Raw genomic sequence first — 14,832 nt, forward strand, 5'->3', positions numbered from 1 at the left:
AAAAAGATTTCGAGTACTATTTTTTGAACTGCTATTTTTATGAAGTCGAAGTTTTAAGTTAGGAGTCGTAAAGATATCTTTCTTTAACGTTGACAGGTTTAGGGTAGGATAAGGGGGTAAGTCGTCTCTTTATTTGTGACGGGTTTTTTGAATTGGTTTTAAAATTTTGGGTGTTTGATGCCATGAATACAATGATTCAAGGATTGAAATTTTTATGGGTAACCTTTTGGGGTTGATAGGTAAAAGGTGCTAGCTAATGCTATGTCTAGGTTTTGAGAAATTGGTTATGATGCCAATATGTTATCATGCAGTGCTAAGCTCGGTCATTTTACCCAAGTCAGATTTCTTATTTCAATAAAAGTCTTTTGCTGGACAGGTTGAAAACTTGGCATGACATTTTGACATCGAAAGAATAAAAACATGCTTTTCAAAAAAACAAAGAGAAAGTTTATAGTGATTGGAGGATTGGGATATATTCTTTAGAGAATTTCAAACTAAGAAAAACTTATGATTAATTATTGTTTACTGGTTTGGAATCACTTATGACATTAGTTTTTTAATTAATAGATTAAAATATCTATTAATCACATTTTAAAGAGAGTAACCTTCACTATATTATTTTCTAAAATAAGAAAGAGAAAGTGATAACTATAGGGATAGAGATAGGAAAAATGAAAATGTGAAGCGGGACCTCATTGTTGTGTTAAGATGGGAAGGTAAGGGCCACCTATAAGCTGTTCTCTTTCCTTATTCTATTATAGACATAAAGGGAAGACCATATTGCTTGGTGCAGAGAGCCATAGTGCTTAGATGACAAAATGTCCATTCGTGCCTTGGAATGGAGTCCTCTTTTTGTGGCACAGTCATGGGAAATATTGCCAACAAATCGCTTTCGAGTAGCCAACAATTGGAACAATTTGTAGTCCAATTTATTTACGTTATTAAAATCAAGTTCCGTTTTTAGGTGCTTCAGCCACTTGCTGATTCATACCGTAGCATACATAGATCCATTTGTATGACAAATAAAAAACTATATTTTTTTGATTTATTTAATCTTTAATTTTATTTTCATATTTTAAATTTTTATTTAATTTAGTCCCTATATCATATATTTTTCTTTAATTTAATTTTTTTGACATGATATTGTCACATTAGTATGTCAAAATCATATTAATGATTTTTTTCATACATGAAATAAGTTAATGATTGATTTCAAATAAAAGGAAGAAAAAAAAAAGAGTAGGTTAATGGAAGCCTGGAAGTGGATACTAGATTGTGGAGAGTCCATAATTAACAAAATAATCGGGACTAATTGATTGATTGCTTAGTTACGTTCTTTCGTAGTCTAATTATGAAGTAGTATTAAACCTATCATTTGGAATTCAGCTGTCATAAAGCCACAAAGTAGAATACAACAATTATTACTGCTTGCCAAATTTATTAATACTTTTCTAGCCCTGCCCACTCCTTTTGGAGGAAAATCAGCTTTTTCTTGTACAAAACGATATATATGTTATATATATATATTAATAAATATAGTTTGTAAATAAATGTCTTTACTATATAGAATATACTCTATTGAGAAAAACTTTTTGGGAAACCAAGACCTCATATCTTTTTTGGCCTTTCCCTTTATAACGATAGAATAGATACAAGCAACATCAAAAAGACATGGAGATGGAAGTCGCTTAGACGCAGAACGAAGCGAAATGAGTAAAATACCAAAAAGGCCCAAACCGCAATGCAAAAGGATAAAACGACGTCGAAAAGAAAAAACCCAAAGAAAAGAAATGGCGGCACGATTCAAAACTCAAAAAATATTTCAGAAGAATAACTGATTTCTGGTATATGTGGGAGAAATAAAGTTAGGGTAACAGCTGGTATTGGAATGCCCTCAGCCATAAGCACAGACGGTCATAAAAAAAAAACATGACAACCGTGTGAGGATAGAATATCCCATCTGAATTGCAAAATAAAATTACCAATTTACCCGTGACGGAAGCAGTAGGCATATAAATCAAGTTGCCAAACAGAATTAAAACAAGTAGAAAACAAAAACAGAGAAATCTAAAAACGGAGATTGAGGAAGATGGACAGGACACGGAGAAAGAGGAAAATAAAGCAAATTGAAAGGGAAATAAAGCAAATGGAAAAGAAACATGCTAAAGATATTCTGGAAATGGAGCTGGAAGGTGTTGAAGATGAACTGGAGGAGAACGAGGAAGTTCTACATTCGCCTGCAAGATTGGGATGGAGAAGTTCCAGCTCTGATGATAATGACTTCAAAGGTTTAATAAAAAACCATTTTATCTCTCTGTTGCAAATGTGATTATTATAATGATAAATTACTATACAAAATTCACTTATTTTTTAGATTTTCTTTGTATTTTTTTCTTTATATTTTCTTTGTATCTTGATTATCTTGAAATTAGCAATTAAATTGTATGTAATTTTATGATTTTGGCTTACGACAATCTTTGTCACATCTTGGCCACCCGAAAGATTTATTGAGAAGAGTAGAATAGGGCAAAGGAATATGAGGTTATTGTTAGTGGAAATTAAGCTTGTAAGTCCATGAAGCATGAACTTTAAGGATGGTTGAATGATTTCATCAGAGTGTCCTGGGTGAAGATCATATATACTGATTATTGGGATGATGGGATCGCAAGAGTAATCAACTACCTAGTAAATTGCTACCGGATTATATCACCGTCCACCCGCCCAAGGGAAGAAGATTACCCCAACTGACATGTATAGGGGTTTGAAGCGAAATAAGTCGTAGGTTTTTCTTAGGTTTCATCTTCTAGCGAGGACAAAAGAAACATAGATGCAGGATGGTGATAGTTTTCTCTAGAATCCGGAATTGGAGTTTTTCGTCCCAATTCCTTATGTGTTGAGGCTGGCCCCTCAAATCAAGTGGCATTGCTCGATGAAGAGATGTAAAGAGTATACTTTTTAGGTCTCTAACTGTTTGCCTTTTGTTCACCAATTTACTTGAAGAATTTGTTTTTCTAAAAAAAAAAAAAAATTATTAGATCAGAATACTGTTTCTGTGACTTTGAAATGTGACTTTATTTTTAACACTAGGTTTGGATTTTTTTTTATAAAAATATTATTAGATATTGATTAACAATTAATTATGCAAATTTTTTGTATTTTTTCCCTTTATTTTAGCTTCATTTTGTAATGCCTTTTGTTACTAAATGAGATTAATTCTGATTTAAGTAGCAATTAAGTACACATTACTTACACTGATTTTGATAGTTTGCTTATTTATGAGAATTACTTTTGTCCTCCCTTTTTGTCAACTATTAGGACTTTTATCAATCATCCAGACTGAAGATGTGGAGCAAAGGAAACAAGGATTCGGAAAGCTGATTCAGAAGTTCAGTGACATGGTTGAAATTTCTAGAATCGACTTCGATGACGTTCTCAAATCATTGATGATATCATTAGACAGCGAAGGTTTGATGGTCCTTCAAAGAATTCTAATGTTGGCCTCTCAACCTCAACTTACAGAGGCACAAGTAAGTCAATTAATGCCTAAATTAGACCTTATCTTGATGGAGGGAAAGATAAATGAAACAGATCAAATGCTTGACTGTTTGAGCATTATCGTACATTCTAATTTCAATTTACTTGGCCATTATAAACTGCTTGTGCCAAAATCCGTGGCATATTGCTGGAGAGAAATGCAACTATATGATGACATGGTTGAATGGCTGGAGAAAATCATTAAAAAAGATCATTGTGATGCTGACGATAAGAGAACTGTGTCAGTTCTTAAACATCAGAGCAGTTTGCTTTTCCATCTGGTCATTTTGGGGATTTTTGAGAATTGTTCAGCCATGGATCAGGTGATTTTGGACGAACTGAAAAACTTAAATAGAGAAGAATTTGCAAAAGAATGGCAAAAGTTGGAGGTTGCTGGCTATAAAGCCTTGAAATATTCTCGAGTACAAACAAAGCACCAGTGATTTTCACCGTGTTGAGTCCACGTAACATACGATTCAATTCAACTGCTAAATCCTGCCAAACGCCAGTTGGAGCTGTTAGACAAGCAATTTCTGAGATTTTTCCCACTTCCTTGGTGAAATTGGCAAAAGGAGAGGCTGGCTATTAGTGTATACGTGACAACATGTTGCATGGCACTATAGCGGCTATAGTGCCATGCAACATGTTGTCACGTATACACTAATAGCCAGCCTCTCCTTTTGCCAATTTCACCAAGGAAGTGGGAAAAATCTCAGAAATTGCTTGTCTAACAGCTCCAACTGGCGTTTGGCAGGATTTAGCAGTTGAATTGAATCGTATGTTACGTGGACTCAACACGGTGAAAATCACTGGTGCTTTGTTTGTACTCGAGAATATTTCAAGGCTTTGCCTTACTGAACGATCACTGGTACTCAGAAGGGAGATTGAGAAGTTTTTGTGTTGGTCCTTTATTGGGTTGGAAAGAATACTGCAGCTGGGGGAACTATTGAAAGGATGATACAATGCAGGCCGGATTACGTTCGAAGCAGGAATACAAGGGCCATAACACTATGAAAACTTGAAGAAAATAGAAGCTACCCAAAGATTTCAGAAAGCATTGATTGGTTAAATAAAGAGTACAAGATGAATGTCAACCCCAATTCTCCTTTTCCCGTTCCAAAGTCTGGTCCTGGACAGCCACATTGATATGGTAAGATCTAGTTTGTGATATAAGCAGCAATTATTTTCTTTTCTAGCTAGGAGATTTTCTTGTCTTCCCTCTGATTGAATGCAATTGTGCTCTGCAAAGTATGCCTTAGCTACTGTAACTTTCACATGTAGCTACTGTAAGATTTGTTCTTTATGCATGTAAATATTTGTGGATGTGGCTGAAGCATTACTCTTCTTCAGCTAAGGACATACTCCCGTCTTCAGTATTGTAATCTGAACTTCAATAAAGAACACTGGTTGAGTCCTTAATACTTACTTTTGTTGTAACTTTGTAAGTTTTTTTTTTCCCTGCACTCACTCTGGCAATTTTGATGTTTCTTTTACTCGGATGATCTGGTTTGCACTCAAAGTAGGTAGCTAGCTAATTGTGTTCTATTGCTTGCTAGTAGATTTTCCTGCTTTCCCCTTGGTTGTATGAATTATTTAGTCCCAAAACAATTTATTATGCCTTTGTTAATGCATTTTTAATCCTAATCCCGTTTTTGTTAGCATGACGCTTATATCTGTAAAACCTGGCTTCACATTCATTCATGCATATGACTGAAGCATTTACAGCATTGCTCTGCCTGTACAAAGACACATCTAAAAGACAGAGTTGTAGTACATATTTAGTCCATTCTCAGAATGGTAACCTCATCTTGGTGCATAAAATACTTTGATGAAATTTTATGACTGTTATTTTTGATACCGTAACTGGGAGAGTCCAAATCCGTATTATTTTATTTGGTTTTTTTTTTTAATCTTCAAGTCTTAGGATTAGTTGATGCCCAATGTATGTTTTTGACTGACTTAGTTTTCTTACTGATCAAAATTAGGCTAAAGATGGGGTATCAAGAGAGAGTGACATGCTGATGGTAGTTGATCAAAACAGCAGCAGCAGCAAAGAGGTGATGGATTTTGATTTGGTATAATGTTGTTTACAGGTTCAGTTCTTTTTGTAATATTGTGTAAGAGCAGCAGTGTCAGCAAGCATTTGGGGGCTGTTAGGTATTTTTTTGTTGTTCACCAGCATATACGTTCTGGGTTGTTATACTGATATGGGTTTTTAGCAATACTCCCTTATGTCTAAAATGTTTTACTGATAGCAAAGGAAAGTTTATATGCTTTACTGATTGCAACTTGTAATATGTGTAGAGTAGTTAAGGTTGTGATGGAATGTTACAGAGATATCTGTTGCAATAGCAAAGTTTCATCCCAGGTGCAACCTGGTAAATGTAGCATTCTGTCTTGCTCCTACAAAAAATAATTTGACTCTGTTGATGAAATTTAAAAAATTCATTCTTTGAAATTGGAGATGTCCAGCTTTCTAACTCATATATATTGCTTTTAGTTAGTGCATGCATAATTTGTCACAAAGTGTTAACTAGAAGCAAGCTATTACTCCAATATTTCAAATGGGATACAAACATTAAAGTAGGAAAGGAAAGGTGTGGCTCACAGAATTGCTGGTTTGACACTTTGTATGTCAGCCAATCACTGGGTGCTTTCCCTTAATTTGTTTCAGAGCAATCAAGTCCAAGTCAAGTTAGGAGAGGGTTCAACCCAAACAGGCTCAAACCACATCAAAAATGTGGAGCACTTATTTCTTACATGACAGCTTATTTCCCTCAAATCATAATGCGGTATGCGATTGCTTATAAATTGATGCCACCTACACTCAAAAGTGTCAGCAGAAGGATAAACTAGACACCATGCATCCGGATTAAAAGAATCAACACATATCACTTCTCTTTCACGTTCAATAGCCTTCTCAGCATCTGTGAGGAACAAATATTCTGGATCATCGGGGCCACGATTTATTGTTGTCGCCACCAATAAATGAGGAGAAGATAATGCAATTTCGTAACACCCACAACAAGCATGAATGCGAAGAAGAACTTGTTCTCCACGCTTGACAGCATACGAAACCAGTCTAGAGAAAGTGTAAAAGCTAAAATCAAGGCCTTCTATAAGAGGAACAAAGATGCAGTTGTGATGAACATCGAATGTGCCAAGTCGTCCATCGGAATGCAAGTAATACCATATTCCCTTAGCAAAGACTGCATTAATAATCGGCCCCCCAGGCCCACCTCCATAACTAGTCCAATTAGATTCTCCTTTTCTGCACAGATCAATCATAACACGTTTCCATTGGACCCAATATGCGATGAAAACCATGCAATCTGGGGATGTAGGTGGAGCAGATATGTCAAATAGAGGGCTACATAATTTGGTTACGTCCCTCGAGGGAAGCACAATTTTGGCCTTGGAGAATGGGTTGAAGAAATAAAGTGACGAGGAGGAGCAAGAATTATCATTGCCTTTAAAAAGAAGCAGCCACCCGTACTTGGACAACAGGATTCGTGTTCCGCATAGTTCTGGCATGTCCGTGTTGTATGCAACCCCAGAACACAGGTTCCCCAGCAAGCCCGCTGTGTGCAACACCGGGCAGCCCCTATGTTTCCTCCCTACTGGCTTTGTCTTCAAGACCACAAACCATGGAAGCTCTCTTTCTGGACGTTGTTGTAACATAATAGAAGAAGAAGAAGCACAAGTGGAGAAGGCCAGCCGCCAACACTTGGAAACAGCACGGAATTTTATGTAATCAAGGACTGATAAATACCTCAATATAATTTCCAGAACATCCACGGGGAGACGACAAAGACAGTAGGTTTTCTTCTCTTCGGTTTTATTTATTTCCTCACCCTCCATCGTTGGGTGACTTACTGAGCAGAAACCACTACGCCGACGCCCTCCTCTGTTGACTGCAAATGCCTTTTGTTATGAGGGTTTAAAGGGCGCATTCGTTACAAATTTATATATCACCATGAAGCCCCAATTACACCCTAATTCTAAATGTATTAGGAAAGGATGGATTTTAGGAAAATAATAAATATGAATCCTTAATGACTCGCAATCCCAATCATCCGAAAATATGATATGACTTTTTCCTTTTTTTGATTCACTTTTATAATATGCATCATAATATTAGGTATTAACCAGCTAATAATTACTCTTTTTTTGGTCTGTAATTAATTAAATATTTGCCACATAAATTAGGTTATCCATGACAGTAGTAGCAATTTATAACGTCAAGTCTGAGGTGTAGCATGGGTTTGACCAACCACGTTCTGATTCATTGATTTCCAAACTTGATAAATTAATAGACGAATGAGTCCACCAAAGGCTAAAGGGTGATTGTGAAGCGGAAGCTTACAAATCGATGGCGTGTAAAACGATATGAAGGCGTGAGTAAAAATTAAGAAAAACAAAAAAGAAAAGAAGAAGTATTTATTGGGTTAAATTCTTTGTCCTTTGAACGCATTGATGGATTCCATAGCTCGAAGTGGGTCAAACTGTGTCAATCCAGCCCCACTTAATTGCAGGTTTCTGGTCTCATTTGAACACCCCTTTCCAACTAGGACAAGTACTTTTTTTAGTTTTATTATGATGACCACTCGCTTTAAGCTCTTAAGCCCCAGACCTTGTTCTTTGGTTACCTTTTCAAGTGTTGGTCGAGGATGCCCAAGCTATATAAGCATGTTGGGGACGAAAAGCAAGCATTGAGAGAGAGAGAGAGAGACAGAGAGAAGGAAGGGAAACATATAGGTTTAAAAAAAAAATTAACACTTGTTATTTACTAATTAAATTGCAATGAGTATAAATATCATATGACTTACTTGCAATTGAAATTGCCCAGTACTCCATCATTTCACCGTTGATAACAACCTACAAAAACTAAAATTTATGATATAATAATAACATATTAAGATTTCGATAAAATAATACAACAATCATAAAACAATTGTACCATTACAATAAAATATACCTCAAAGTACCATTCCTCCTAAACTATGAACAACACAAACTCTTCATATAAATATATCATTTTTCTCTAATGACTTTTTTCCACCAATTATTTAAAAGCTACTTTCTAGTTACAGTTAAGATAAATGTCCAAATAGTTGAATGGTTAAGGAAATTCTACCTTTTGATGGCTACTGGAAAAGATTTATCAAAAGGGCAGAAACCAAAAACTTTTCAGCAAGTGACCAAAATGTCACACTCTGCATTAATTTTTCTTTAAATAAGTTTTTTTAATTATTAATTAAAGAGGAAAATCCCTTTAAAGTTGAAACCCAACAACCAAAAAGCCAACGATTTTGTCCGCAGGTGGTTTCAGAAAAAGAGGATCATTGAAATGACGAAATTTGGATGGATTTATAACAAGACCCTTTGGACTGTGACAAATTGTTTGTCCGATAATGAATGTCAGCAATTTAACAGTTTATTCCCCATTTTCATTGCTTACTTCTTGAACCAATTAGAAACTTGTAGCTTCAGGACGTATGCAAACAATGCTCCAAGATGAAATCATAATCTGATGCGTGTCCAGAATCTGGCTTCATTGAATTCTTGTTATAAAAAGCACCCCTCAGTTTCCAATTATAATGCTATGAAGAATGGCTGAACTAAGACCAATTAAGATTAGAGAGCTATACGGGAAATGCCACGAAACTACATGGAGATAAATTTGGATTTCCTTTGTGGTTTTTTTCATGTCAAAATCTCTCAAAGAATACCATCAATCAGCTTGCATGATGTTAATTATGATTATAAACAAGGTTAAGACCTCTTAATCTAATTCTCTTTTAACCTTAAGGAAATGGGAAAACATCATGAATTCATCAGGAATGGCGCATGAAATTCTAGCAAGAACAATTTGGCTCCATAAAAAATGTTCTCAACATAATTTTTTATTTGAATTGCAGTTTTATTGATAAGAATAGGAGGGAGGTTCCAACAAACCAATGGAACTCCCAACAATCAAAAACAAAGATCCAAGAACAGGAAACAAAGCAACAGAGGCAAAGCAGCGAGAAGAACTGGAAAATGTTCTGAACATAATTGGTGCTCCGATAGAATGCAGCTCTGTGTTTTCATATAACTAGACAGCTTAAATGGGATTGGTGTGAAGGCCTTTCTTAGTTCTCCTTTGCTCTTCATTCAACCTGATTTATTGGTATATATCACCTCCTAAATGATACAATTCTATCATAGTCACATCTGGGATGATGCCCATATACGTTCTAAATTCTCAGTAAAATCTTTCTTTCTGCCGAGGATTATGGTGGCATGATCAGCATTCTGAATAATGTTAAGTTCTACAGCTGGGAAGTTCATCTTGATGTTGACGCTGCAGTCCAATGGGACAACCGGGTCCTGATCACCATGGATGATACGAACCTTGGCTCTTGATCTATTCAAGATTTCCAGATAGTCATGCAGATACTTTGCTCCTCCACATATGACATTATGCATGCTATGCCAAGCAGAATGATGGGTATGCCTAGTGAAGTCTACTGCCATGAAGTCGAGTTCTCTGGAAAGGTAAAATTAATGAGGCAGAAGCTTGTCATTGATGCCCCCAACAGTGCAAAAACATGCAGTTATCATAATTGTTGTGCTGAATGTACATATCCATATACGTGTGTGCCTGCGTACATTTCTATATAATTGTGAGTGTATTGATCAACAAAGAGTGATTCATTTGTTACCTTCTTTGAGTCAATAGCTTCAGAATCCTCTCCCACATCCTATGGTTCCGGCAACAGAGCAAGCAAAAACATCTGCCCACATGCTCATACCATGACATAACCGATTGAACAAATGCTAATGGTGGCCACAGTCTTTTCCCAGCAAGTGTTTCAAGCACCATTAAAGTACTTGTTCCATCTTTTGCAGAGGGGAAGTAGGGCTAGATTTAGAATGCACAGAACATGTTCAATGTGAGATAAATGGAAACAGATGAAACAGAGAGAATTAAGAAAAGGGAGGTTCAAGTGACTTCAATTAAATCCAAACATAGTGAACAAAAACACACTGGTTGATTGAATAATCAATGGAAGTCATATTAGTCGAATACTCAATACCACTTGGCTATTGTCTTAGTTCTGCTATTGGCAATTAACATGTTTCAGAAACATTTTTTGACATTGACTTGGGTGTTGTAGAAAATTTTGTACGGGAAAAGGCTGATTATTAACTTCTACTGAATAATTAAATGCTAATGTCATCTACTCACAGGTGCAACAAGAGTGACTGATTTGACAAACTTTGAGTACTTTGCAGCTAGGGCCACAGCAACTATGCAACCCATGGAATGTGCTACCAAATGGAAAGAATTCAACTGAAATGGAGAGATTAAAGATTTCTCTATCATTTCTACATGGTCATTCAAAGTATACATACTGTCACTTGGCTTTGGACTTCTTCCAAATCCCAAAAGGTCAACAGCAAAAAGTCTGTAGTGACCCTTTACCGGTCCAGATAGATTCTTAAAAACTGTATCTGTCCATAACGAGGAAGAAGAAAGGTACCCATGTAAAAATATCACATTTTCAGCTGACTCTCCTCTTGAATCATCACTTTCCACTGTCAAACCAAAAGACTGGCATCAAAATTAATGATTTAAAAAAAAAAAACCGAATGCATTGCCTAAAATTTACCTTGTGGTGGCTCTTTCACAACAACATGAAGCTTCTGACAACCATTCTTCATCCAAGAAACGCAAGACTCACATCCACAATCAGACCACCTATTCACCAACCTTCCTCCACCAACAAAACCATCTCTTTTCTTTCTATGTTCCCATTTTCTTGCAAAACCAAGAAACCCCATTTCCCTGAATACATTTTTCCTCCCATACAAAGTCTCTGACAAATCCCTCTCTCCATCACCACAATCTCCACTTTGCTCTCCCTTGTTTACACAGTAACATGGTGAGGCTTTACCTTCAAACAACTCATCAAGAAACTTGTATACCACACAAAGAATAGCATCAAGAAGGTCGAGGAAAAGAAAGACAAAAAAAGTAACGGCATCAAGGAGGACTGTGCCACATTTCCTTGTCCCTTTTCCGACTGAATTTGCAATCGACATGGATGGAAAAAAGATCTTAAATGAAGGAAAGTGGTAAGACAAGTGGACAACTGAAAAAACTTTGCGGAGTTTGAGGATTGGACAGGAAGAACATATATAAAAGTCGAAAGACAAGAAGTAAAAATGGTTTCGGACAACCCGAAGATAAGTGATGAATGTTGAAGCCACGTCCTAGCTATGGAGAATATGGAGTCGAAAGAGTTTCCAGAATCTTGGGAAAATTCATCCTTTTATACTATTGGAAATGGAAGTCGTATAAATATATATATATATATATATATATATATATATATATATATATATATATTTTATATTTATTTCCAATAATACTCCATATTGTTTATAAATATATATAGATTTATTTGTTATATATTTTTTGTCTATCGATTTTAGAAATAATTAAATCATTAAACGGCAGCATGAAACTTGTGGGACAGTTGTTAAGTGAAGCTAACAATTTAATAGATCTTGTTGGCTTAATGAATTGATTTATATATATATATATAGATATATATAACATTTACATAATTTTAACTAGTTTGAATATTTTATTTTATCTTAAAACAATTATGTTTTAAATTTTTATATTGTATTTTATTTGCTCCATGCTTTACATCTAGATTTATTTATGATAATAATTAAAAATATTTCGAATTTTGTTTGGATCTAATTTTCTTCTTATGCAATTTTAAAAATATTCTCTTTTCCATTGGTTTAATATATTCAAGATTTTATTCCCGAGTGTTTCATATAAAGATTGAACATAAGAATTATCAATTTATTGGATTTGATTTTTTTAATAAAAAATTAATAAGTAATGTGTGTATATATTATATTTGAATATGCCTAATCAATTCAATTCAATTCAAAATTTTGTATTTTAAATAAATTAAATAAAATCTCCATAAAGATCCATGCTTCATGTGTTGGCATTTGAAAATAGGGTAAAGGGCTGTATTTGTCCGGTTTTGGGAAATTATCTAAGTCATTTACTTTTTTTTTAAGTTATAAATCTGAAGCTTTTAATAAATAATAAATGTCCAAATAGTTAAATGTCTAAATTTTAATGTGGGACGTATTTAGAAACACAAATTGAAATGCAGCCCTGACTCCACTATGGACCTCGTAAAATGCCACAACCATTTTAAGGAACAATACTGTGAAGACAGCAGAATCTGACTCATTTAACTGCCCCTAATGTTAGGCTTTCCTGTGTTGCTTGCTCGGTATGTAACTATGTATATTATGTCCAAATGCTTGCAGGAAAGTATTTTATACAAATATGTAGAGTAGTTTTGTTTAATGTACCAAAGCAACCCTCACCACAATAATTGCCCTAGAATCTGGGCTGGATGCAAATTTCAGTTGTAAGTCCCAGGATAAAAGATTTGTTTATTTTAGTCAGTGAATCTATTATAGAGACAAGTTTAGCGTTCATTTATGTAACCTTGAGAAATGGTTTCACAGGGATATTGGGATAGCTGACTCCTTGTGAATTTTGTTGGACCTGTAACATGCATGAGTATGAATTAAACTGTTGAAAGATGATGGAGTTCCATTGATTTCTATAGTATTCTGTTCATAGTATAGATGTATAGATGTAGGATTTGTAACAAATGGACAACTATGATGCTACTGTCATGTGTTGTCGCTTGTTGATCAATAGATTCATTTGCACAATGCTACCACTCGCATTTTAAGAAAAATAGAACATGGATTTAGAGCCAAAACACATCGCAACTTTAGTGCAGTCAACAAGTCAAATACTTCTGTCTCTCTCACTTGGATTGAAATTTCAGATGAATATATAGTTATGTTTGAATTGGGTACAAGTCTACAACTTTTTATAATAGATGAGAATAGGGAGGAAACCTTTATTTCCATAAAGAAAATTTCCTTAAAATTTTCAAAGCAAAAATAGCTATGGAACCTTGTCGAAAGTGTTGGGGTAATCTAAAAAATTATTTTTTACTAGCAGGTTTATTTCTAATTCTTAAAACATAAATGATATAATAATTAAAATATTTTCAAAATTAGAAATCATAACATGATATTATTGTGCTTGCATCATAGGCATTTAATTTGAGTTTAAAAATATATATATATGAAAATCCTCCAATGATATGGAATTTCAAAAAAGTTATGAGTGATAATTTTTTTGAAAATTTTTAAGTGAAGAAATTTTCTAAAACTCTGTCAAAAGTATGGGAGAATTTAGAAAGATTTTCAATATAAAGGGTTTGCGTTAAAAAATAAAAAACAAAATAAGAAATAAAAATTAAGAGAAACAAAATTAAATATTAAATTAAGACTTTTTAATTAATATTAAAAATAACATAGCACATTATTATTTGGTATTATTTTTGGAATAGGCATCGTAGGTGCTAATATTTTCCCCGCATGTAACCTAAATTTGTTTCATAGACAAAAATCTATACTTTTTAATAAACCTAATTCCAGCATATGATCTTGTTAGGAAAAATACATTCAATGAGGCGATCAATCACATCTAAACAGAAAAGATTGATAATGATTCCTCTTTTGTTTAGAACGATTAAGTTTTCAGACTCACTTTATGACAGATGTTAAAGCCTCCTTAAATCTACTTTGTTCTTCATTCAACCTGATTTATTGGTCTCATTTTTTCTTTTATAGAAGTTACTAGGTTGGTTTTCTGTTATGTTTGAATTTGGTAGAAGTCTACAACTTTTTATGATAGATGAGAACAGAGAGGAAAACTTGGTTTCCATAAAGAAAATTTCCTTAATTTTACTGCATTACTCCAGCTTTATTCAGCAAAAAAATTTTCAAAAAACCAAGTTGCAATTTGATTCATACAAGCCTTTGCAGGTTCTGTCCAGAAGTATATATTGGTGAGAAAGTTCATTAAAGCATAACTTGCTGTGGATACAAGCACATTGCATAGAACCGGGATCATGAAAGGGTGAGCGGTAGTTTCAATGATATACTTGTCCCCTTAAAAGCATTTCATCTGCACAACATGTTCCAAGGTGCTAACAAACACCAGCAAAGATCTGATTTCGAATGTGTTCCTGCAATTGTGGAGCTTATGCTGGCGAGCAGGGCTGATCGAAATGACGAAAATTTGAACCCTGGTTCATTAATTGCGGATAAATTTTATGGTGGTGTCTGAGGGATTGAGTCGTCATCACATGATGGTTTAAGTGTGATAGTAAATGGCACCTT

General features: G+C 34.6%; 3 protein-coding genes and 1 long non-coding RNA gene across 4 annotated transcripts; 2 read left to right on the forward strand and 2 right to left on the reverse strand.

The window, feature by feature from the left end:
* The first annotated feature begins 1,909 nt into the window (after nucleotides 1–1,909).
* On the forward strand, nucleotides 1,910–4,041 carry LOC108661862 (uncharacterized). The gene is made up of 2 exons (XM_018120652.2): nucleotides 1,910–2,288; nucleotides 3,316–4,041. Exons 1-2 carry the CDS (start codon nucleotides 2,090–2,092, stop codon nucleotides 3,975–3,977), a joined length of 861 nt encoding a protein of 286 aa, XP_017976141.2. The 5' UTR covers nucleotides 1,910–2,089; the 3' UTR covers nucleotides 3,978–4,041.
* Nucleotides 4,042–4,212: 171 nt separating this feature from the next.
* LOC108661861 (uncharacterized) lies at nucleotides 4,213–5,999 on the forward strand. Its single transcript, XR_001927751.2, has 2 exons — nucleotides 4,213–4,684; nucleotides 5,520–5,999. It is a non-coding gene; the product is annotated as an uncharacterized LOC108661861 (long non-coding RNA).
* Nucleotides 6,000–6,049: 50 nt separating this feature from the next.
* On the reverse strand, nucleotides 6,050–7,521 carry LOC148762930 (F-box protein At3g56470-like). Its single transcript, XM_088806179.1, has one exon. The coding sequence runs from the start codon at nucleotides 7,393–7,395 to the stop codon at nucleotides 6,214–6,216; it is 1,182 nt and encodes a 393-aa protein (XP_088662305.1). The 5' UTR covers nucleotides 7,396–7,521; the 3' UTR covers nucleotides 6,050–6,213.
* A 1,944-nt stretch (nucleotides 7,522–9,465) lies between these two features.
* Nucleotides 9,466–11,802, reverse strand: LOC108662016 (putative lysophospholipase BODYGUARD 4). The gene is made up of 4 exons (XM_018121037.2): nucleotides 11,193–11,802; nucleotides 10,769–11,118; nucleotides 10,242–10,441; nucleotides 9,466–10,066 (listed from the first exon to the last, which is right to left on the reverse strand). Exons 1-4 carry the CDS (start codon nucleotides 11,623–11,625, stop codon nucleotides 9,745–9,747), a joined length of 1,305 nt encoding a protein of 434 aa, XP_017976526.2. The 5' UTR covers nucleotides 11,626–11,802; the 3' UTR covers nucleotides 9,466–9,744.
* Nucleotides 11,803–14,832: the final 3,030 nt, after the last annotated feature.

The sequence above is a fragment of the Theobroma cacao genome, chromosome 5 (assembly GCF_053813885.1).
Source record: "Theobroma cacao isolate CCN51 chromosome 5, ASM5381388v1, whole genome shotgun sequence".
NCBI lineage: Eukaryota > Viridiplantae > Streptophyta > Magnoliopsida > Malvales > Malvaceae > Theobroma > Theobroma cacao.

Coding starts and splice junctions, on each gene's coding strand:
- LOC108662016 (XM_018121037.2), bottom strand. CDS start 11,625: ATGTCGATTGCAAATTCAGTCGGAAAAGGGACAAGGAAATGTGGCACA. Junction 11,119..11,192: donor TGTGAAAGAGCCACCACAAG/GTAAATTTTAGG, acceptor TTGGTTTGACAG/TGGAAAGTGATGATTCAAGA. Junction 10,067..10,241: donor AAGCTATTGACTCAAAGAAG/GTAACAAATGAA, acceptor TTACCTTTCCAG/AGAACTCGACTTCATGGCAG.
- LOC148762930 (XM_088806179.1), bottom strand. CDS start 7,395: ATGGAGGGTGAGGAAATAAATAAAACCGAAGAGAAGAAAACCTACTGT.
- LOC108661862 (XM_018120652.2), top strand. CDS start 2,090: ATGGACAGGACACGGAGAAAGAGGAAAATAAAGCAAATTGAAAGGGAA. Junction 2,289..3,315: donor TGATGATAATGACTTCAAAG/GTTTAATAAAAA, acceptor GTCAACTATTAG/GACTTTTATCAATCATCCAG.